The sequence below is a fragment of the Oryctolagus cuniculus genome, chromosome 2 (assembly GCF_051225735.1).
Source record: "Oryctolagus cuniculus isolate XC-2025 breed Fujian yellow rabbit chromosome 2, ASM5122573v1, whole genome shotgun sequence".
Classification (NCBI taxonomy): domain Eukaryota; kingdom Metazoa; phylum Chordata; class Mammalia; order Lagomorpha; family Leporidae; genus Oryctolagus; species Oryctolagus cuniculus.
Window position 1 is genome coordinate 99,127,496 of NC_142868.1, and position 22,238 is coordinate 99,149,733.

Sequence of the window (22,238 nt, forward strand, 5' to 3'; positions counted from 1 at the left end):
CTTCTGTAGATAAAGAGAATCAAAAATGAATCTTGATGTGAATGGAAGGGGAGAGGGAGTGGGAAAGGGGAGGGTTGCAGGTTGGAGGGACGTTATTGGGGGGGAAGCCATTGTAATCCATAAGCTGTACTTTGGAAATTTATATTCATTAAATAAAAGTTAAAAAAAAAAGAAAGAAGCAGCAATTGTCCTCTCAAAAAACAATTTGCATGTGGTTGGTGATATATAACAAAGTTGAAGAAATTGGTTTCTTTTTGCTGGCAGGGCAAGGGTAGGAACCCTTACGAGGAAACCATTTTTTTTTTTTTCCTTTTAAAGATTTTATTTATTTGAAAGGTGAAGTTATGGGGTATAGTTGGTGGGGTGGGAGACAGAGATATTTCTTTGGCTGGCTCACTTCCCAAATGGCCACAGTGGTTGGGCTGGGTCAGTCCAAAGCCAGGAGCCAGGAGCTTCTTCCACATTTCCCATGTGGGTGCAGGGGCCCAAGTATTTGGGGCATTATGCAGGGAGCTTGATCAGATGTAGAGCAGCCAGGATTTGAACCGGCACCCATATGGGATGCCAGTGCTGCAGTTGGCAGCTTTACCCACTATGCCACAATGCTGGCTTCACCTTTCGTATTTTGGATGAGCCTCTTACAATATTACTTTGTTAATTATTTTTTAATTTATTGATTTTTATGGATCTTTTTAGTGTTTTCCTTGTGCCAGAATCTTTTGAGGCTTGTCCAACTGAACCAGAGATTGACATTCTCTCTCCAACCTGTGAGAGGCCTTTATATAAACAGGTAAATAAAGAGGAAAATGTTCCTGGCAATAAGCACTGCGGGTTCTTGAATAAGGGTAAAGGGACAAGTAGCACTGGCTAAAGACATGCCTTTAAGCAGCCACTTCTGCAAATTTAACTGATACGTTGCCATTTATGTAGATTGGGAGAAGAGTAAGCCAGGGAGAACTTTTTTTTTTTTTTTTAGATTTACTTATTTTGAAAGAATTTAAGGATCCTAGAGGGTGTTGGGGCAGAGGTTTCTAAAAGGCTGATTGTTAGGTAAGGAATCTTGAAGGTGGGCTGATGCTGTCATGGAGCTGATTTCTCTTTTCTAGAAGTTATGGAAGATTGTGGCCATAGCTTTTTCTCTTTATAGTACCAAGGTGGATCTCAGTCATCTATTTTTGTTTGTTTCAGTTGATGGGCTTTTCTGTTTTGATCTTTGTGATATATATGGATCTTTTTTTTTTTTTTTTTGACAGGCAGAGTGGACAGTGAGAGAGAGAGACAGAGAGAAAGGTCTTCCTTTGCTGTTGGTTCACCCTCCAATGGCCGCTGCGGCTGGCACGTGGCAGCCGGTGCACTGCGCTGATCTGAAGCCAAGAGCCAGGTGCTTCTCCTGGTCTCCCATGGGGTGCAGGGCCCAAGAACTTGAGCCATCCTCCACTGCACTCCTGGGCCACAGCAGAGAGCTGGCCTGGAAGAGGAGCAACTGGGACTAGAACCCGGTGTACCAGTGCCGCAGGCGGAGGATTAGCCTATTGAGCCACAGCGCCGGCCTCTTTCCTTTTTTTTTTTTTTTTAACATATGGATCTTTGTATAATCTTTTTTGTCTGAAGAGATGTTCCTCAGGATTTAACTTAATTAGCAGTTTTGTGACATCTGTTGATCCTTGGGAAATGTCACTGTACAGATGTTTCCCAAAATTAACCCTACATAGGTAACTTTGAGTAACTTATCCTATGTGAAGCAAGTAGAAAAACAAGTTGTTTTTACCTTTTGAAGCTCTCAATTTTCCTCTCTCTCTTTGCTTCCCTAATTAAGCTGCAGCTGTCTCTTGCTTCAACCTGATGCCCTGATCCTGTCTCATGCAGTTTCGTTCCTGTACTTTCATTGGTATAGTATTAGAGTCACAAATGCAAATAATGAAATAAAGCCTTCAGATAACCAGAATGACCAAGCAAAAGTGACAACCAAGCCCCAAATTATTGTTTATTCATGGAATCCTTCTTTGGCAGAGTTTTGAAGTGCTGATACTGACCGACTCTCCTTTTCCCTCTAAGCTCTTTAAAGTTCCCTAAAGTCTCATTATTTGCAAAACCATAAAAAAAAGGATGATACAAATACATTAACAGAAGTTAAATTTCCATCAATAAATTTGTGGAAAATATGCATTTTTTAAAAAAATTTTATTTAAGTTATACAAATTTCATATATTTCATATATACAGATTTAAGGACATAGTGACACTTTCCTCCTCTACCCTCCCTTTCAATTTGCATTTTTTGAAGAAATTTTTGAAGCCCTCACATATATTATGTCACTTATTATTTAAAAAATTATTCATCTTTGAAATATCAAAGTATTATTCCTTCTTAACTCCTTAGGTGACTACAACAAAATCTATTTTTTGAAAGATTTATTTATTTTATTTGAAAGGCAGAATTACAGAAGGAGAAGGAGAGAGAGAGAGATCTTCCATCAACTGGTTCACTCCCCAGATGGCCGCAATAGCAGGAGTTGGGCCAGACCAAATTCATCTTCCTCATCCTTCCCAGGTGGATTAGCAGGAAGCTGGATCAGAAACAGAGCAGCCTGGAATTGAACTGGTGCCCATATAGGATGCTGGTTTCTCAGGTGGCAGTTTAACCCACCACACTACAGTGCCAGCCCCTACAGTAAAATCTTCCAGTTTGTATTTCATATATAAAATTATAATTTAGCACAATACCAAAATCATACTGTTGAGAGTGAAGTTCATCATACTGAATTTATTTTTAAATGGTTTTAAATGAGTGTGTTTCTTTTTAAAAAAATGTTTATTTTAATATAATTGAAAGGCAGAATGACAGATTTTCCAACTTCTTCTTCAGTCCACGAATGACTGTAACTGCTTCTGCTGGGCTAGGCCAGAGATAGAAGCCTGGAATTCCACCTGGGTTTTGGCAGTGGGTGTCAGGGTCAGGTCACAGACATTTGAAGCAACATCTGCTGCCTCTAAAGGTGCATCAGCACAAACCTATATCAGAAGCAGAGCAGCTAAAACTTTGAGCCAGCATTCCAAAATGGCCTAGTTTTGCTCGGACCTCTGCACTGACTTGGGAGACCTGGATGAAACTCCTGGCTCCTGGCTTTAGCCTGGCCTAGCGCCAGGTGTTGCAGCCATTTGGGGAGTGAACCAGCAGATGGAGGATCCCTCTGTCTCTCTGTCTCTCCCTCTCTCTCTCTAACTCTGACTTTCAAATAAATAAAAAATAAACCTTAAAAATTTTAAAACCTCTTAATTATAAAAACCCTCCCCACATTAGGTATAGAAGGAATATATATGACAGACCAGGTGTCCCAAATGGTAGCTTTATCTGCGGTGCCACATTTCCCACCATATATTCTTTTAGAGTCAAAAAATATATCTCCCTTTGGCTTCCATTAGATTCCATTCTAATTGCTTCTCAGGCTTTTGGCTAAGATAAGTGTAGATTCCATTCTAGTGATGGGTTATGAATGGCTGACCTGGTAAGGAAATTGATCAGAAAGTTAGGAATAAAATTGCCTGCCACATGTATTTCATTGAAGTACATAAATAATATGATGTGTGTTAATTTTGAATATTTTATTTGTAATAGAAAATAAGGCCTATGAGTACATTAAAAGTAATTATTAACATCAATCAGAATATTTGAATTTCAGTCTTAGAATCTGATTATTCATTCTCAATGTTTCTGACAAGTCGCTCTTCATGAATGCAGTGATTCTCAGCTAGGACGGGGTTGCACTACCTCAGGGACATTGAAAGTCTGGGAGGGCCTTTTCAGTTATGGTAGTGTCTGGGGAGCACTCCTGGCACCAAATGCTCATTATTAGTGCTCAAGGCAATCCTCGCTGCCTGAGTTTCCTTTTGCTGGCCATAGTTCTTCACAGATTCCATGGGAGAATCTGCTTGCTTTTGGGAGTTGCTGGAAGATGCCTGCATTCCTTGACTGGAGGCTTTCTCCACCATCTCATTGTCCTTCTGCAGTCCACTGTTCCTCTGACCACAGCTAGCAAAGCTTCTTCACTTGTAAAGACTTCGTGTACTGAGAATGGTCTCACCTACTTTATCTGGGTTAATTTTCTTACCCTAAGAACTTAGACACAATCGCACTTGCGGTCTGTTTTGCCACGTAAGCTAACACATTCACAGGTTCAGGAGATATGGACATCTTTGGGAGGAGGGCTGTTACAGGATGGCCTAGATATATGAACAGAAAGGTGAGGGGGCAAAATCTGAGGCAACTGTTCCTCATTACTTCCAGGCTGATAAATTTGTGTTAAGTCCAGGGTAGTTATTTTGTACAAGAATTGTCTAAATTTCAACTAGATCTGTATGATGTTGTACATTTGACTTCAAATGGAATCGTTTTGGGGCTGGCTTTGAGGCACAGTGGTTAAGCTACTACTTGCAGTGCCGACATCCCCTATTGGAGTGCTGATTTATGTCCCCTCTATAATTCTGGTCCTAGTTTGGAAAATGGCCAAAGTGTTGGACCTATGCCACACATGTGGGAGACCTGGATGGAGTGCCTGGCTTTGGCCTAGCCTAGAACATTCTGTTGTGGCCATCTCTGTTCCATTTTTAATTTTTTGTAAGATTTACTTATTTATTTGAGAGGTAGAATTATTGAGACTAGGTCTTCCATTTGCTGGCTCACTCTCCAGTTGGCCACAATGGCCAGAACTGGGCCAGTCCAAAACCAGGAGTCAGGAACTTCTTCCAGGTCTCCCACGCAGGTGCAAGGGCCCAAGTATTTGGCCATCCTCCACTGTTTTCCCAGGCCATTAACAGGGGGCTGGATCTGAGGTGGAGCAGCTGGTACATGAACTAATGTCCATATGGGATACTGGCGCTGCAGGCCGAGACTTAGCCTTCAGCTTCGTGCTGCTGGACGGCGCCCGCGGAGGCCTGCCCTGGGCCTTCACCACCTGCGTGAGCAGCTACCTGCCCAACACGGTGACTGAGACGCTGCGCGACAGCGGCGCGTGGGGGCTGCTGCTGCGCCGCGTGGGCAACATGCTCATGCACCTGCTGGTGCGCTGCGTGCTCTACGTGCTGGTGGCCCCGAGCTACGCCTACCAGGTGTGTGGGCCGCCTCTGTAGGAGCTCTGCGCCTGTCGCCCAGGCCCGGCCCTCCTGCACCATGCGCTTGTGGGACCCAGGCGGGCCCCGCGGCCACGCGATGGGTTCGGAACAGCAGCGGTGGCGAGGCCTGGGCTCCCCTGGGCTCGCCCGCCCGCAGTTCGGGGCGTGGGCGTGTCCCGGGCCTGCGCGGTGACGCCTGCGGAGTGTTCGGAGACCACGCGTTCCAGGGCTTCCACGGGAGTGGACTAAGCGGGAGCCCGGCCACTCCGCCGCCCGGTGGTCACCACGTCCGAAGGCTCAAGTGTTCGCGGAGACCAAGCGCTTCCTCTACTACCTGGGCGACGGCGAGCGGCTGCGCGCATCTTTCCCACTGAGCTCCCTGCGGCCCAGCCTGGCGGGCGCCCGAAGGCTGTTGGAGGCCATCTTCTTGGGCTGGACGCCGAGTCCCAGGGGTAGCCGCAGGCCGCGGCCCCTGTTCCGGAAGCTGCTTGCGAACCACACGCGGTGCCCCTACGGCTCGCTCCTCCGGACGCACTGCCCGCTGCGGGGGCCGGCCACACAGGTGCGGTCCCCAAGGCCGGCCGCTGACCCCCAGGAGGACACGGGTTCCTGGCGCTTGGCGCCTGGTGCGGCTCCTGCAGCAGCACAGCAGCCCGTGGCAGGTGCACGAGTTCCTGCCGGCCTGTCTCCAGGCACAACAAGCTTCCCTCCCGAGGAATACAAAGAGGTTCATCTCGCTGGGGAAGCACTCCAAACTCTCCCTGCGGGAGCTGACCTGGTAGGTGAGGGTGCAGGACTGCACCTGGCTGTGCGAGAGCCCAGGTGAGCGGGCGTCGGCCAGCGCCAAGCTGGGAGCTGAGGGGGTGGTGGGTAAGGCTGCCCCGTGCCCCCTGGACTGGAAGGTCCCCTGCTGATGGGGTGGGGTGGGGGATGTCCGGTCATGTGCTGGGCAGGGGAGAGGAACAAGGTTAGACTTCCTGTGAGTGCTGCCCAGGAGGAGGGAATGGGGCTCCTGCCCTGGCTCCCTGGGTGGCTGAGCCAGCGCCCCCATCATGTTTCCCATTTGAGCTCCAGGGGACTGTGGCAGTGTCTTGCCAGCTCAGGCCCTCTTCCCGGACTGCTCCTGGAGAGGTGGGGCTTGAGTCAGATGGCCGCCTCCCTAGGGCCCGATGGGGAGGGCTTATTGGGGTGGATGCCCTGCCAGGCTCCCCAAGAAACCGGGCCAGTGATGGAGATATGCAGTGACCGCTCTGTCCTTGTGTTGTGGAAATGCCCCCACAGCGGGAGGCGTGACATCAGCCCCGGGCACCCCCAGCACTGCTCTGTGCACCCACCCAGACATTGTGTGCTCAGGCAGTGGCCACTCTACCGCCTTCGCAGAGGGAGCAGAGATGCTGGGGTTGGGGATCTGCCTTCTGCCAGGCCAGCTGGCCTCCTGCTGCATGGGGCAGGATGGGCTGGCTTTCCCAGTGTGGGCTGTGCATGGGAGAGGTGGTGCTGCTGGTGCTGGGCTGTTTCTGGTCCCTCTTGCTGCAGCTGCGAGGACCCTGTCTCCCTTGCTCTGCCTGCGGCGTCGGCCCAATGGCCTCACCCAGGCCACTGTGTGCTGCCTGCCGATTCCTCCCCTCCCTGAGGGCTGGCCCTGTGTTCTTGTGTGTGGCTCTTTGTCTGGCTCAGCCTCCTGTCACCCCTCCCCCATTGCCCTTTGACCTTCAGAGTGACTGAGTTCTGTTGTCCCCATGGGGTCCTCTCTCGAGCCTTTGTTTTGAATTTCAGTGATTTCTGTTTATCTTCTTCCTAATGCCTTTTTCAGTCTTTCCTGTCATTCTATAAACTTCTGATGGTGGATGTGTGGCTATGCATTAGCCTCTAAGTACTGATTTGGCTGCACCTTATGTAGTAATATGTAGTTATTTTGATATCAGTTACTTTTTAAAAGATTTGATTTATTTTGAAAGAGAGGAAAAGAGAGAGAGCTTTCATTTGCTGGTTCACTCCCCAGATGGCTGCAACTGCCCGGGCTGGGCCAGGCTGAAGCCAGGAGCTTCCTCCAGGCCTCCCACCTGGGTGCAGGGACCCAAGCACTGGGGCCATCTTCCACTGCTTTCCTAGGAGCATTAGCAGGGAGGTGGAGCAGCCAGGACTGGTGCTCGGCTCTCACATGAATGCCGGCGTTGCACGCAGTCCTTAACCTGCAACTCCACAGCACCGGTCCCTCTGTGGTGACTTCTGAGGTGGCAGAGCCTGCACAGGGGGACGGTTGAACCATGAGGTCTGGGTGGTATCCTACGGCTCCTGCGCCGGGCTCCTGAGGGTCAGCTCTGCCCGCTCAGCATGGTCGACTGCAGGGGTGACGTGGGGTGGCGAGTTCTCAGTCTCCGCGCAGGCGCGTGGTGGGACCCTTGGCTGCTACAAAAGCCTCGGCCCCGGGGGGCCATCTCCTGCACCCTGCCACCTCCTGGCTCAGCTGACCGCTCCACAGCGCCATCCTCGGCTGGGTGTGAAACCGCGGTGCCATTTGCTCCTGGGTTTTTACTCTGCTGGGTTCCTTGGCTTAGCTGCAGCTCAGCCACACACACGGGTGAGGTTTCCATTACTTCCAGCCCGCTGGACGGCGTTTAGGGAGAGGCTGGCCTGAGTGTGCTGCTCATCATTTCTTTGAGAGGCAGAGAGAGATGGTGAGACAGCGCCCATCCTCTGGCTCACCACTGAAACGCCTGCAGCGGTCCCCAAAGCCAGGAGCCAGGAGTAGCCTCCAGGTCCCCGGCGCCGTCACCGCTGCCTCCCTGGTGTCCCCGTTCCTCGGGCTTTGCCGTCTTCTGCCTTTGGGTCCTTGTAAGCCACCTGTGGGTGGCTGAGGGCATTAAACCCGGCCCAGTGCCATTGGCTCTCCTGAGCAGGGACCTGGACTCTGGCCACTGTCCCTGCTCACCCAGCCGCCGTCCCTATGATCAGGGTCTGCCCTGCCCCAGCCCCTCCCCAGTTTCTCTTGAACCAGTTATTGGTGGGCCCTGAGTTGCCTGCGAGGTCTGATGCCAGGGCCCCCAGGGGTCCAGCCGTGTAACCATGCTGTGTGTCCCGCCAGCCCCTGGTCTTCCGCCCAGAGGCTGTGAGTTTGACGCCGCACCTGGGAGCCCTTTCCATGTTGTCTGCTCTGCGTGCCAACCCGAGCGTTGCCTGTGAGCCACGTGTGCGATGGGATGCCAGGGGCCAGTACACGTGCAGCGACATGTTCACCAAAGCCAGGGCAGCCAGCTCAGGACTGCAGGGCCCCTCATGCCCTGCACTCCCACCATGGCTGCCCCGTGAGGGTGCACATTCCGGGTCTGCCTCGTTCCAGGGCATGGCCACGTCCCGGCCATGGAGCACAGACTGAGGGAGGGGATCCTGGCTAGGTTCCTGTTCTGCCTGCTGGACATCTATGTGGTGGGGCTGCTCAGGTCCTTCTTCTACATCATGGAGACCACGTTCCAGAAGAACCAGCTCCTCTTCTACCGCAGGAGCGTCTGGAGCAGGCTGCAAAGCCTGGGCATCAGGTACCGCGTGTGGCATCCATGTCCCGGCTCCCCACAGGCTGCGAGGCCCTGTGCTGGCCCACGGAGGGGAGGCCCTGTGCTGGCCCATGGTAGCCCTGTGCTGGCCTGCAGAGACCCTGTGCTGGCCCGCGCCCTGTATGCTCATGCTTGGGCTCAGTCCCCTCAGGGCGCTTCTGAGGGACTTGGGTCGTGAGTCGCAGAGACCCCTCCTGCAGGGACACCTGGGGGTACGGGCGTCCCCTCTGGATGACCTTGGTGGGGGTGACATCAGGGGATGGGGCCTGAGTGGTGGGGATGCTGGCTCCTGGTTCTGCTGAGTCAGACCGAGGGATCAGGACTGATTACGCCGAGTCATGCCAAGTGTGGGATGGGAGCCTCGGGCCCCCATGTGTGGGTTCCTGGGAGCTGTCTGTGGTGGGTGAGGGCATCTGTAGCCCTCGCCCCACCCCACAGAGTGTGCTGTGTCCACAGGGACCAAAGTTCCCTGACCCCAGCCCCGGGGCGTGTTGCAGGCAGCACCTGGAGCCGGTGCGGCTGCAGGAGCTGTCAGATGCAGAGGTCCAGCAGCAGCCAGGTCGGCCCTGCCCATGGCCCTGACCCCCTCTGACCCCGGTCCTGACCCCAGCCCCAGGTGTGTTGCAGGCAGCACCTGGAGCAGGTACAGCTGCGGGAGCTGTCGGATGCAGAGGTCTAGCAGCAGGCCAGGTTGGCCCTGCCCATGGCCAGACTGTGCTTCATCCCCAAGCCCAGTGGGCTGCGGCCCATTGTGAACCTGGACTCTGTGGTGGGAGCCAGAACATTCTGCAGGGAGAAGGTGACCTGGCGTCTGTCTTGCCCCACACAAAAGCTCACAGGCTTGTGCCTGTGTGCTCAAAGATGGGTCCTGCTGTGAGTGGACGAGGAGCTGGGGGAGGTGCCCAGCTGGGCCTGGGAGCCCACAGGGGGCACTGGCCAGGGCCCTCGGAATCCTGCTGTGGCGCTGCATGGAGGGGAGGGAAGAACAGCTGTCGCTGCCCCCTGAGGACCACAGGACTCGTCCCGTGGCTCCCCCGCCCCCTGTGGCTCTTTCTGTGGCTTTGCCCCCATGGCTGCTGGTGCCTCTGCCACGGTGGGGTGATTTTGTCATTAGTTAGCGTTGCTGCAGTCACTCCAAGGACCTGGCCTCTGTCAGGGGGTGCTGCGGACCCCAGCCCCAGGCAGCTGCTCAGCTGGAGGTGGATGGATGGCTAGCATCCCTGAGGGTCACATGTGTTGCTGGGTGAGGGTTCCTGAGGTGCAGTGACAGGAACCCTGAGGGGCCCGGCCAGTGGGCTGAAGGCTGGCTCTGCATTGGGCTCTCCCAGGACCCTGGGAAGCTGGGTGGGCTTGTGGCTGCCTGCCCTCTACAGCCCCCCTGAGGCTGCATCCTGTGTGCCCCAGGCCTGGTCCTGGACCTCGCACATCAGGACACTGTTCAGCATGCTCAATTACGAGCAGGCGCAGCGGCCCGGCCTGCTGGGTGCCTCTGTGCTGGGCCTGGGCGACGTCCACCGGGAGGCCCTGGAGGCTGCAGCTGACCCGGCCCTGACCGCAGCCTTTAAGACCATCCTGGACTGAGGCTGGAGGAGCCGGGCACATCGCTGTCGGGGGAGGGGTCATCTGTGACACAGGGCAGGGCCTGTCCTTGGGGCCTTCTTCCTACAGGTCAGTCCCCTCCCTGCTGTCCTCAGGGGAGCAGAGCCCACCACTGAGTCCTCTCAAGACCCCGTCATGAACAGCCAGGAGGCAGCTCATGGAAGACCTGGCCATGGGCCATGGACCTGTGAGCATGTGCCCTGCCCCGGGCCTGCTCATCACCCCCGAGTGATCCAGGGCTGCCAAGGGAAGCCCTGTGCTGTGTGCTTGGTTAAGCTGCCCAGCTTGAGTGAGGGGAGGCCCCAGGGCGCTGACCCACATGTACCTGGGAGCAGCAAACTACCCACCCCCTCATCCAAAGTCCAGGCTGAGCATTCCTGACCCAAGGTGTCCACTGTGCAGCCCCCCCCCCCCCAAGGCCTCCCCTTGCCCCGTCCCTGCCTCCGTCCCTGCAGTGGTCCTCTGGAGCCAGTGTCTGGTGCAGTGTGTGTGGACTCCCCTCCCGTCCTCAGATACCAGGGCAGGAGGACACGTGGCCGCTGTGGGGGAGTCTTGTTCACGTGCTGGAGCCACGTATCTGTCAGGCAGCGTGGCGCTGCCTAGTGCCTGATGAGGATGAGTAGGGAGCCCCCTTCCCCCGGCAGGCCCCAGTGTACAGGGGGCCTGGTGTGACCTGAGGACCCTACTGAGAGCAGGAAGGGCAGTGCTGGGGGGGATTTGGTGAAGGAGTGGCCTCAGTCACAGGGGTGGCTTGGGCAGCCTGAAGCCTGGCAGAGCAGGTACCTGTGTGACATTTCAGCTGCTGTGAGCAATTCCAGAACCTAACGGGATGTCACAGATGGGGTCATGGACATGGACCTTGGACAGGGCTCCTGGCATCTTGTGCTGGGTTTTATGGCATGGGATGTGCCCCTTTGCTGCTGCATTCAAAAGATGTCCTGGTGACTAAGCCGACACGCCCAGGGGACCCCAGACCATCCTGGTGACTAAGCCGATGTGCTCAGAGGGACCCCAGACCTTCCTGGTGACTAAGCCGACATGCCCAGGGCACCCCAGACCATCCAGGTGACTAAGCCGATGTGCCCACGGGGACCCCAGACCTTCCTGGTGACTAAGCCAACGTGCCCAGGGGAACCCAGGCCATCCTGTGACTGAGCCAATGTGCCCAGGGGACCCCAGACCATCCTGGTGACTAAGCTGATGTGCCCAGGGAGACCTCAGACCATCCTGGTGACTGAGCCAACGTGCCCACGAGGACACCAGACCGTCCTGGTGACTAAGCTGACGTGCCCAGGGCACCCCAGGCCATCCAGGTGACTAAGCCGATGTGCCCATGGGACCCCAGACCACCCTGGTGACTAAGCCGACATGCCCACAGCGACCCCAGACCATCCTGGTGACTGAGCCGATGTGCCCACAGGGACCCCAGACCATTCAGTTGACTAAGCCAACATGCCCAGGGGACCCCAGACCATCCTGGTGACTAAGCCGCCGTGCCCATGGGGAATCCCAGGCCCTGCTGTACTGTCACTCAGGTTCTCAGGCTTCACTGAGTTTGCCAAACCTTGGAAAAGCTGAGCTTTCATAATTCACAGATTTATTGGTTCATTTGAGAGCGACAGGGAGGGGGAGAGAGCTTCCATCCACCTGCTCCCCTGGTGGCTGCCATGGCCAACACTGAGCCAGGAGCTCCATCCGGGTCTCCCACATGGGTAGCAGGGGCCCAGGTGCTTGGGCATCCTCTGCTGCCTTCCAAGGCCATTAGGGAGCTGGGCGGGAGCAGGGCAGCCAGGACTCCAGCCAGTGCCTACAGGGGATGCAGTGTTGAGTGGCCACTCTGTGGACACGGGATCCCCACAGGTGAAACGGCATCAGCCTCTTTGCTGCCCAAGCTCTGGCCTTCGCAGTGAGCAGCTCCTGACAGGGGCAGGGCAGGGAGAGGGAGACAGGGGCGGAACCCCCAGGGGGCGGGCTCACAGTCACCTGTGGGGGCTGCTGTGACTGTGAGGGATAGTGCCCCCCCAAAAACAAGATGGCTATGCCCTGCTCCCCAGTGCCCCCTCCTGGTCGTGCTAACTGTAGTCCCCCATTGGGTGACCTTGTGGTGGTGGTGGCCCTGTCTGCCCCTGGGGGCTGTTGCCCATGAACACGATGTCCAGGAGGGAGGGGCCCTCTGTGGACTCCTCTGTTGTGGCCACATGAGGGCAGCATCTGCTCCTGAGCCAGCCCCTGCCAGTCAGGGATATCACATGGAGGGCTCATGCCCATGGCAGTGTCATGCTGGTCGACCATTGCCCTCTGCAGCCCCTGGGCCATGTCCACATTCACAGGAGTGTCCATCTGTCCACACATCCATGGCTGAGTTTTCTGGAGGCTGGGTGTTCACTGGGTCTCTGTCCCCAAGCCCCACCCCTTCCCTCTTGGCCACTGAACCAGGGCTCTGACACCACCACTGCCCGCCCCTGAGGGCCCCTCCAGGCCAAGCTCCTGGGCACAGGGTGGCCAGGCAAGGTGTGGTCAGGAAGGGCAGCCCAGGAGCCATTCAGGGCAGTGGTAGGGTTTGCAGGCCACAATGGCAGTATCGGGACAGTGTTGCCCTCATTTCCCAGCCCTGTGGGGGCCCTGCCAGCACTGTCCACTGTGCAGAGGGCAGGTCATGAACCACGAGGTCTCTACAGCATATGAGGGGGGCTGGCCAAAGGGACACCGCAGGGCAGAGCTGAGAGTGGGCAGATGCCTGTGGGTCCCGCGAGCTCCTGTCCCCTCGGCTGTCTGCTCAGAGCTGCTGTCAGCAGTGATGTCCAAGCTAGCAAGACGGGGCTGAGCCCTGGGATGCCCCCTGTGGTATGGGCTCCCCTGTGTGACACCCCATGCTCACTGCCACCTGTCTCAGCATGGCGTGGGGAGGGGGTGTCATGATGGAGGGCTAAGTGCCAGCTTCCCCCACTGTGGACTCAGACGTGCATGGAGCGCTGGGGCTGAGCAGGTGTTTAGCTCTCAGCTCCTCTGCAGCCGGGCCTTGGTCACACCCGTGGTGGCGAGAGCTGCTCCCAGCACAGATGCTCCTTGGGTGATAACACACACATGCCTTGCCAGGTGCCACAGGGGGTGTGGCCAGCTGTGTGTTTCTGCAGGGCACCGGGAAAAGGCTAGGGGCTCTGTGGGTACTGGTCTGGCAGTGTGAGGCTGAGGTCAGTGGTCAGAAGGAAGTGGGGGTGGGGTGGGCAGGTGAGGGCTGACTGCCTGGGTGCTTGATGGGTGGAGGGCGGCTGGGGACCGGGAGGGAGTGGCCGAGAGGCCCCATGGTAGGAAATCTGATTTCAGCAGCCTCTGCCCTCGAGCATGGGTGCTGACACTGGCAGTGTCTCCCAGAGTCCTCCCTGGCTGGGCTCCCAGCACCCATGTGTCCCCCTCACATGTGTGCAGATGACTCCTGCCCCCTATCCTGGGCTGGACTTGGGGGTCAGCCTGGGGCTGGATTCCTGGCAGGGAAGCTGTGCAGGGCCTGGCCTGCCATCAGCACGCCTGCCCTTTGTCCATCACCACAACTTAAGGCTGTGTGGGCAGCACTGTCGCAGAGGGCCTCCCATGGCAGCCAGGACCTGGGTGTGCCCCTGGGTGGACTCTGCCTCCCATTTGAGGGCAGAGTGGACCCTGGATAGAGCAGGCCCAAGACGTGGGGAGCCAAGGGTCCTGCAGAGTCGGTGTCAGGGTGTGATGAAGTCACCCACGGCCATCCCTGCCCCTCAGTGGGCCCTGCTGTCTTGCAGCCTCAGGCTCCTGTCCAGCCACTCATCCTGCTGCTGCCTCCTACACTTGGCCACCAGCCGGGCCAGTGCGATGCCCGGAACCCACAGAGCAGGCAGCAGGGACAGGAGCATGCAGATGGCTTGCACCCAGCCAGGGTAGAGTTTCTCCTGCCTGGAGGGGAACTGCTCCTGCAGGGGGCGCAAGAGAGAGAGCAAGCTCAGCCTGTAGGGGTCAGACCTCTGGCTCCAGACCCCAGGCCTTGGGCAGAGCGAGGCTGACCCGACCACCTGTGCACGGAGGCAGCCCCAGTCCTCCCTGTTACTACAGGAGGGCAGCTTCCTGGGTGGGTGCTCAGGGATGAGGGAGCTGGGGCTTGAGGCTCCCTCTGGGTGGAAGCCCTCAGAGAAGGCAGGGGCATGTGGTCCCCACCCACTGGCCTCCAACACTTGTGGACAGGTGAGGTGTGGTCTGAGACCCCGGGGATAAAGCAGAAAATTCTCACTTCCCCCAGGCGGATCCTGAGGGGTTCTGGTGCTCACTTGGAGGGGCGGCCCAGGCCAGGTGTTACATGGTCCCCTGTGTGGACCAGGCAGGAAGTGACCCTTCGCCAATCTGCCTCCTGACCTCTCCCAGACACTAGAATTGTCGCTTCCCTGGCTGCCTGTCCCCACACCACGTGGAAAGTGCGGGCTGGAAGGACCGATGTCTCCAGGGTCTGGACACTGCTCTGAGGCCCTTGAGAGGCTCCAGTCCTGCAGGTCACTGCAGCCCCTTGATCCCCGTGGGAGAACCTACGTGCTGAGGGTTCCAGGCCTGGTAGCTCAGTGTCCTCTGGGCCAGCAGGACGAGGTAGGCCAGGAAGACACTCAGGAGGAGCAGGGGGCTGGCCACGAGCCACACCGCCCGCCAGTAGAGGCCTGGCTGCTGCCCCATCATCCACACAATGTCATCACAGAACCTGCACAAACATTGGGCTCATTGGCGCTGCGGGGCCCTCCCCACCCCCCGGGTTCCCCGTGGACCTCAGCTCACTGCCGCAGGCTGTAGACGTAGATGACCCCCACCACCTCGAAGAAGGTGAAGACTATGAGGTTGAAGGAGGACGCGTAGCTGTCGAAGATCTCCAGCCAGTAACTTCTGGACTGCAGCATGGAGCAGGTGGCTGAGAGCAGGCAGGCCAGGCAGGCCAGCCCTGAGGTGCAGGGTCTGGGTGGGAGGCCTGCACCTGCCCCTTTCCCCCACCCCACCCCGCCTGCCAGAGGTGGGTCAGAGCTTGGCCTCAGTGGGCCACGGTCAGGGTAGGTCCACCCATGTCCTGCACGGAGCTGTTGGGCTGTCCTCGGGGAGTGGGCTAGCCCAGGGTCCCTGAGCTCTGTATGGGAGGCAGTAGGCAACCCTGTGGCTGAGCTGTGCACTCACCTGTGAGGGCCTCCTTGGGGATCCCCGTGGGGATGGCCCCATGTCCAGGAGCAGCGTGATGATCCCCTCCATGTTGGTGCCTTGTATGATGCAGGGTCTCACACAGCCATGCAGAGAAGGGCCAAGTGCAGCCAGGGCAGGAAGTGTGAGCCTCATCCTGATGCCCCAGGCGCCCAGCCCAGCCCAGCCCCCCCAGTGTGGGCACAGCCGCCAGAGTGGGAGCCCCAGCCCAGCACTCCCTCACCAGTGTTGGCAGAGACCCCGGGAGTGGGAACCCCAGCCCAGCACCCTCTAACCCAGAGTCAGCAGAGACCCTGGGAGTGGGAGCCCTGGAACAGAGAGAAGCAGCTTTGCACGGTGCAGCATGGCCACCACTTGCTATGCTTTATGAAACTCCGGGAATCCAGCTAGGACGTGACAGGACCCTGTCCTTGGGGTCCAGGTGAAGGAGCTGGAGAAGCCCCTCTTGCACTGGTGAGGGTGGTGCTGAGGTGAGGTGCACACAGTGAAGCACATGTGAGGTGCACACACATGTGAGGCACACAGGCGCACATGAGGCACACACACACACATGTGAAGCACACACACGCTCACACAGTGTTCCTGGGGCACCGGCTCCTACCGCACTGGCCATGGCTGGCCTGTCCTCTGCCTCCTCCCTCTGAATGGTGTGGGATTGGCACAGGCGCCACCCATTGACTCTGCATGTGGGGGCCATCCTGGGTGCCGACGGGTTCCGCAGGACTCCTGCCCCACCCACTGGGTGCCTGAAGCCCCCTCCAGGGATGCGTACTCTGCAGGGGCAGAGCTCCCTGTGCCAGAGGCTGCAGCCCACCCAACTCCCTGAATGAGACGTGTCTGGATGGTCGGGTGGAGGGCCTCAGGGTTGCTCAGGCAGCATCGGCTTCCTGGGGCTGCCTTAGGGCTGTGCACTGTGCATATCTCAGAGTGGAGGCATGCATAGTGTGTGTGATCCTAGAGGCCCCGGGCACATGGGGTCAGGTGGCAGCCCCCCAGAGGCTCCAGAGGGCACCCCTCCTGCCCCCTGTGGCTGTCCCCTACTTGGGGCCCACATTCCCCAGGGCAACCTCAGCTCCATCCACACCCAAGTTTCATCTGCTGAGACCCTTTTTCCAGTGAGAGTCCTCGGAGCACTGGCATGCCTGCCCCACCCCTGCCCATGGCGTGGCCCGGCCTCACCTGCCCAGGCACTGTCCATGGTCTGTGGTGGCCTGGAAGCCCATGATGGAGAAGATGGCAACAGAGGCATACAGGGAGGTCATGCTATTCACCAGGGAGATGACCATGGTGTCCTTCTCACAGTTGTTCCTGCACACGGGAGCACTCAGGACCTCTGGAGGGCCCCCACCCACTGAGACTGGGCCCCTCCCCACTGCCTCACTCTACTCCTTGACCATTTGTGGAAAGGCTCAGAGCTGCCCCAGGCCACAGTCAGGCTGGGCACACACAGCAGCTCCTGGAACGGACAAACCAGGTGGAGCCTACCCCAGGCCAGCAGGTCCCACAGCACCATCCCCAGCTCAGCCCTGGCTGGCTGGCACTGCATCGCCAGGGTGCCAAGCAAGCTGGGGCAGCTACCCACCTGGATGGATTGTAGCTGGCAAAGGCGATGTGTCCACTGAAGGCCAGGGACTGGGAGAAGATCTGGGTGGCTTGCATCCAGCCACACCCACAGGTTCTGGAGAATCTGCCTCTGAAACATGAACACAGAAGATGCTGTTCTAGAACATTCCCTGGCCCTTTTGGGTCACACCATAACCAGGTGTGACCTGTACAGATTCCAAGAACCGTTCAGGACTTTGTGCCAGGAGGGAGCTTGCTTGGCATGGTAGCTGACACGGCTCCCCTGTTCTGCGATGCAGCCACCAAGCTGTGGCTTCGTCAGGCCCATGGCAGAGTGTGGCTGGCACTCGGTGGTGGGGCCTAGAACCAGATCTGAGCTGACTCCGACCTGGGCACGCTTCCTGTCCTCTCCCATGAGTGGCTTTAACTGTGTGAGGCCCCTGGGCAGGGGTATTTGCACCCATTGCCCCATTTGCCCACTGCTGGGTGTCTGGGGAGACAGCCTCATGCCCAGGTGTGCAGCTGACTCCTGGTGGTGGTCAGCAGCCCTGGAAACCCCCTTGGGATCCTGGCCCAATGGAATGGTCTAGAAGTGCTGCAGGCTCTGAGTAGAAGCCCCTTGGTCCTGTGTGCCACACCTGCTGGACGTTTCTGCCCCAGGTGACAGCTGATTCCTGCCGGCCCCTCCCCCACACTCCTACCTTGTCAGCACCTGGACTTCCTGCAGGTGCACCGGTCCACACACCCCAGACCAAAGTCCTTGCCCCAACCCTGCCGAGACCCGGAGGCCCGCCTCCCTTGCACACTGTGCCCCCTGCCCCCCTCCACTTATGTTGGGGGTGAAAAGGTAGCGGAGCCTGTGCATGACACCGGACAGCATCAGGCCTCTGATGAGGAAGATGGTCAGCACCAAGTAAGGGAATAGGGCTGTGAAGTAGATGGCCTGGAGGAGATGCCAGGTCAGATGCACAGTGGCCCTGCAGGAGCGGGGGAGGGGCCTTGCCCCATTGTGACCACTCATGTGGCCCAAGGTGACCACACAGGCATGGTGCTTTGGGTCAAGCTCTGAAGGTGTATGGTCACACAGGACCCGTGGGTCTGCTAAGGTGGGCACCGGCACTCGGGACAGGCAGGCCCCCTCCCCCACCCCAGGCTGCTCCTCGTCCTGCCTTGGGTCCTCCTGTGCACACCTCAGGCTCTCAGCCCAGCCCCCTCTTTCCCCTGTCCTGGTGGCTCCCAGTCAGTGGTGGGCCAGGGCTGGCCCCACATCCCCACACAGACCAAAGCCACAGGGCCTCCCCAGCGCATTCCTAACAGGATGATCTGTAAGAGCCACAGGGTCTGGTCACTGGCTCTGTCCTCAGAGCTTCGTGGGAAAAGGCTCAGGCTGGTGGCTGCTGGATTGTGTGGGCTGCCCTGGGGCAGGGGGTGTGAGGAGCCCTGACCATGCAATGAGTGTTCAACACCCCCGACCCGTGTGCCCCAGCAGCCCTAAGGGAAGGCCCTGAGAAGCCAGTCGCCTGTGAGAGAAACCAGTGTCTGCTCTCTATCACATGTTTTAAGTAAGTGTAAGAACATGGCCAAGGCTTGGAGAGGAGTGGAAGGGAAAAGGGGGGTGTTCCTGGAGGATAGTGCATGCAGGCCACTGCACATGGGGCACACGTGTCACCTGAAGACGGCCCGTGACAGGCCCTGAGATCCGGTACCAGCCAGTGGGTGCATGACCTTGGCCGGGGGATTTGGGTGCAGACCCCACCCATTGGTGGCTTGGCAGGGTCCAGGGAGGTCATGGCAGGGCCTCGAGGGGTGGTTCCAGTGGGAGCATGGGTTCTAAGAGCTGTGAGCCCCCTGTGTCTCTTCTCCCTGGGTGGTCCCTCACCACCCTGCAGCCGCCCAGCTGCCTGAACCGAAGGCGCTGCCCATCTTGGAGCCCGAACCTCCAGACCATGAGCTACGTGCGCCCTCCTCCCTGGTGCTGCTCTGGGATCCAGTGAGAGTCAGAAGCCTGACAGTGCCTCCGCCACACAGGAGGCGGAGTGGAGGCATAAAGAGCAGAGGAGGAGGACCAGACGGGGAACGGTCAGGAGGCAAAGGCAAACCTGAGCCGCCAGGGAGGTGCTGGCTCTGAGTGGGGGCTCCTCAGGCCAGACCCAGTGGAGCAGTGGCTATGAGAGGCACTGTCCACTGAGATGGAGGGGCAGGGAGAAGTCACAGTGGCCGCCAGAAGAGAGCCGGCATGGCTGCCTTGGCAGAGTGCGGTTCAGGGCAGAGACTGTCACCAGGATGAGAAGCTGCCCATGGGGCCCCGAGTGTGCCTGCTCCCCCATGCCGAGCCAACACTGGCAGCATGGGGAGGGGGGCCTCGGAGCCAGAGGAAGCTGCTCTCACCTTCCCAGTGGTCTCAATGCCTCTGATGATGCACAGATACACCACAGCCCAGCAGATGACCAAGCAGATGAGCAGCCGCCACTGGACAGTGCCACTGTCGCTGATGTCAGCAGTAATGTCCAGCATCTGCCGGTACCAGAAGTAGCTCACGGAACTGCTGCCCTGGCACTCCGCCATGAACCCTGCAGCCAGCAGTCCCATCACGGGCCAGCCACAGAGCCCGGGCCCAGTGCACGCTCTGCCTCGAAAGCCAGCAGGGCCACAGGCACCAGTATGGCTGACCCTGCACTGAAGCGGCCCCCACCCTCCAGCCCAGCCATGCTCTCTCACCTCCCTCTGAGGCTGAGATGGGGAAGGGAGGCCCAGGGCTTGGTGTGTGAGCGGATGAGGATCTGGGTGGTCCCTGGGTCCAGCGGGGACCAGTGAACAGGAGAGGTCACCTGTCCACACTGGCCATGCCCTCACCCATCCTGTTGCCTTCCAGCAGGCAGTGGCTCCAGGGCAATGGGTGCTGGAAGGAGTTGAGGAAGTACAACAGCACCCAGGTGAGGATGGTGTTGTAGTACAGGCTGACCAGGAAGGACATCGTGAGACAGCCCAGCCCTGCAGACAGCGAGGACAAAGTGTCACACAGCAGGGGAGGAGCGGTGCCACCCACATGCAGAGCAGGTCCTCCTGGGGAGCCGAGAAGGGGGTGGCCTGCCTACGCTGCCCAGGTAGGGGGAGATGGCTGTCCACACCCCAATGCTGCCCTTGTGCAGGTGCTGGCCGATGGCGAGCTCAATGTGGAAGAGTGGGATCCCCTCAAAGACCAGGGCGATGAAGTAGGGGATGAAAAAGGCCCCTGTCAGGACACAGGGGTCAGGGGTGGCCACCCTCTGCTCCCCATTGGAGCACCTGGCATGCTGCCAGCGGCCAGCCCGGGTTCTGGCTGGGTGTGGTTGGCGTAGCTGCTGGCTGCATGCTCAGCCTCATGGGAGAATAAACCAGCCGGGCAGCACTGTGGGGCAGACTCAGAGGCTGTCTGTGTGGCCAGTGTGGATAGGCGGAGTGTGTGTGGCTAGTGTAGACAGGAGTGTGCCCAGCTAGTGTGGAAAGTGTGTAAGTGGCCAGTGTGGACAGGCAGAGTGTGTGCGGCCAGTGTTGACAGTGTGTACAGTGTGGACAGGCAGTGTGGGCATGGCCAGTGTGGATAGGCAGCGTGGGCACAGCCAATGTGGACAGGTGGAGTGTGCACAGCCAGTGTGGACAGTGTGTATGTGGCCAGTGTGGACAGGAGGAGTGTGTGCAGCCAGTGTGGAGAGGTAGAGTGGGCACAGCCAGTGTAGACAGGTGGAGCGGGCAAGCAGACACCTGGAACAGGAGCTGGCGTGAGGATGAGGAAGGGCCACAAGCTCAGAAGACCCTGGAACTGCCCAGGAGTGAGGAGGGTGAGTGCGGCTGTGCAAGATGTGGGGGCGCTCTTTACAAAATTCTGAGTGATAGGAGATGGGCACTGAGTGGCTGGGGTGAGACCACCCATCAGCGCAGCCCGGGGAGGAACGGGGAGTAAGAAGACAGAATGTTCCGGCATGTTTGGCCATGCTTGCCGCATCTGGAAACAAGTGCCATAGCAGCACGTTGGGGCGGCCACTCCTCCCTCACCTGCATCCCTGATGAGAAGCCCCATCCCCCGACCTCTGCGTCCCCAAGGCCCTGGCCCCTGGGGGAGTCTCCCCAGGTTCCTCACTGGAGAGGGTTGGGTGTCCCAGGCCTGCCCGTCACATGGGGGCACTTGGGCAATGACAGCTCTGAGGGCAGCAGCCCCTGGCTGGTGCACATGTGTGGGCCACACAGGTGCATCCGTGTGCTGTGACTGCTGGTGAGCCCGGGGCTCCTGTCATCCTGCAAGGAGCCTTGGGAGACACCAGCCCCCATGAACATGGACACCAGGGTGATCGCCCCCTGGATACTGGCTCCACACTGAGGGGCAGCGCCGCTGGGAATGGAGCTGCATGCTGGCCTGGGACCCCATGTGCAGGCCCCTGAAGTCCCCAGGGCTCAGATGCCAAGGCTGGGCTCTTCCTAGGGCCCCACATGTCTGGCTTTTTGGGACAGTGGTGCTGCCCAGAGGTCAGGGGTGGGGAAGGCCAGTCCCTTGGGTACCCAGATGTGGCTGGCAGGCTCACCTCCACTGTGGGTCTGGCACCTCCAGATGTTCCCCAGCCCCACGGCAAACCCCACGCAGCTGAGCATGTACTGGAGCTTGTTGTCCCACTGGGGCCTCTCGCCCTCCCATGCATCCAAGGCTGGATCTGGGCCAAGGTCCTGGGCCATAGTGGTCCAGTGTCTCTGGGAGCATCTAGACCACACCGCACCTGCACCCTCTGCTGGCTTAGAGCCCAAGCATCCCCTCCGTCACATCCTCTGGTTTATTTAAAGGAAAGCCGGTGGAGCCCTGTTAATTGGTAACCTGGGGCCTGGCTATGCCTGCATCCCTGGAGCCTTTCCCATGAGTGTGTCCAATGTCAGCTGCAGGCTGTTACCACCACAGAGAGAGCTGTCCCCGCGACAGCTGTGTGCTCCTGTTGGGGATGCTCAGGGGCACGGTGAGTTGGCTTTTAGTTATTTATCTGTAACAAGTGTTTTGATGTTGAGGTAATGCAGACTCATGCTCATTGGTGACAGGGTCAGAGGTCCCTGCTCCCCTCCCCCACCCTCAGTTTGCCAAGGTGGCCACATCCTGTGAAGCTGAGTCGAGGATGTAGACACCTCAAGACCCAGAACATCCATCACCAGGGACCCCCACCCTCCATCCAGGACCCTGGCAGCCCCTGACCTCCCCATGCCATGCAGTTCC

The 22,238-nt window shown here is 58.1% G+C and overlaps 1 protein-coding gene and 1 pseudogene across 1 annotated transcript; one reads left to right on the forward strand and one right to left on the reverse strand.

The window, feature by feature from the left end:
• The first annotated feature begins 4,499 nt into the window (after nt 1-4,499).
• Nucleotides 4,500-10,240, forward strand: LOC149127934 (telomerase reverse transcriptase-like; annotated as a pseudogene).
• A 3,764-nt stretch (nt 10,241-14,004) lies between these two features.
• LOC149127935 (sodium-dependent neutral amino acid transporter B(0)AT3-like) lies at nt 14,005-21,715 on the reverse strand. The gene is given in 13 exon segments (XM_089327046.1): nt 14,005-14,196; nt 14,804-14,966; nt 15,041-15,170; nt 15,428-15,463; nt 15,466-15,524; nt 16,628-16,756; nt 17,031-17,101; nt 17,103-17,139; nt 17,842-17,954; nt 19,400-19,581; nt 19,865-20,002; nt 20,103-20,243; nt 21,568-21,715. Coding segments are annotated over 13 exon segments (1,539 nt in total).
• Between the last annotated feature and the right edge of the window lie 523 nt (nt 21,716-22,238).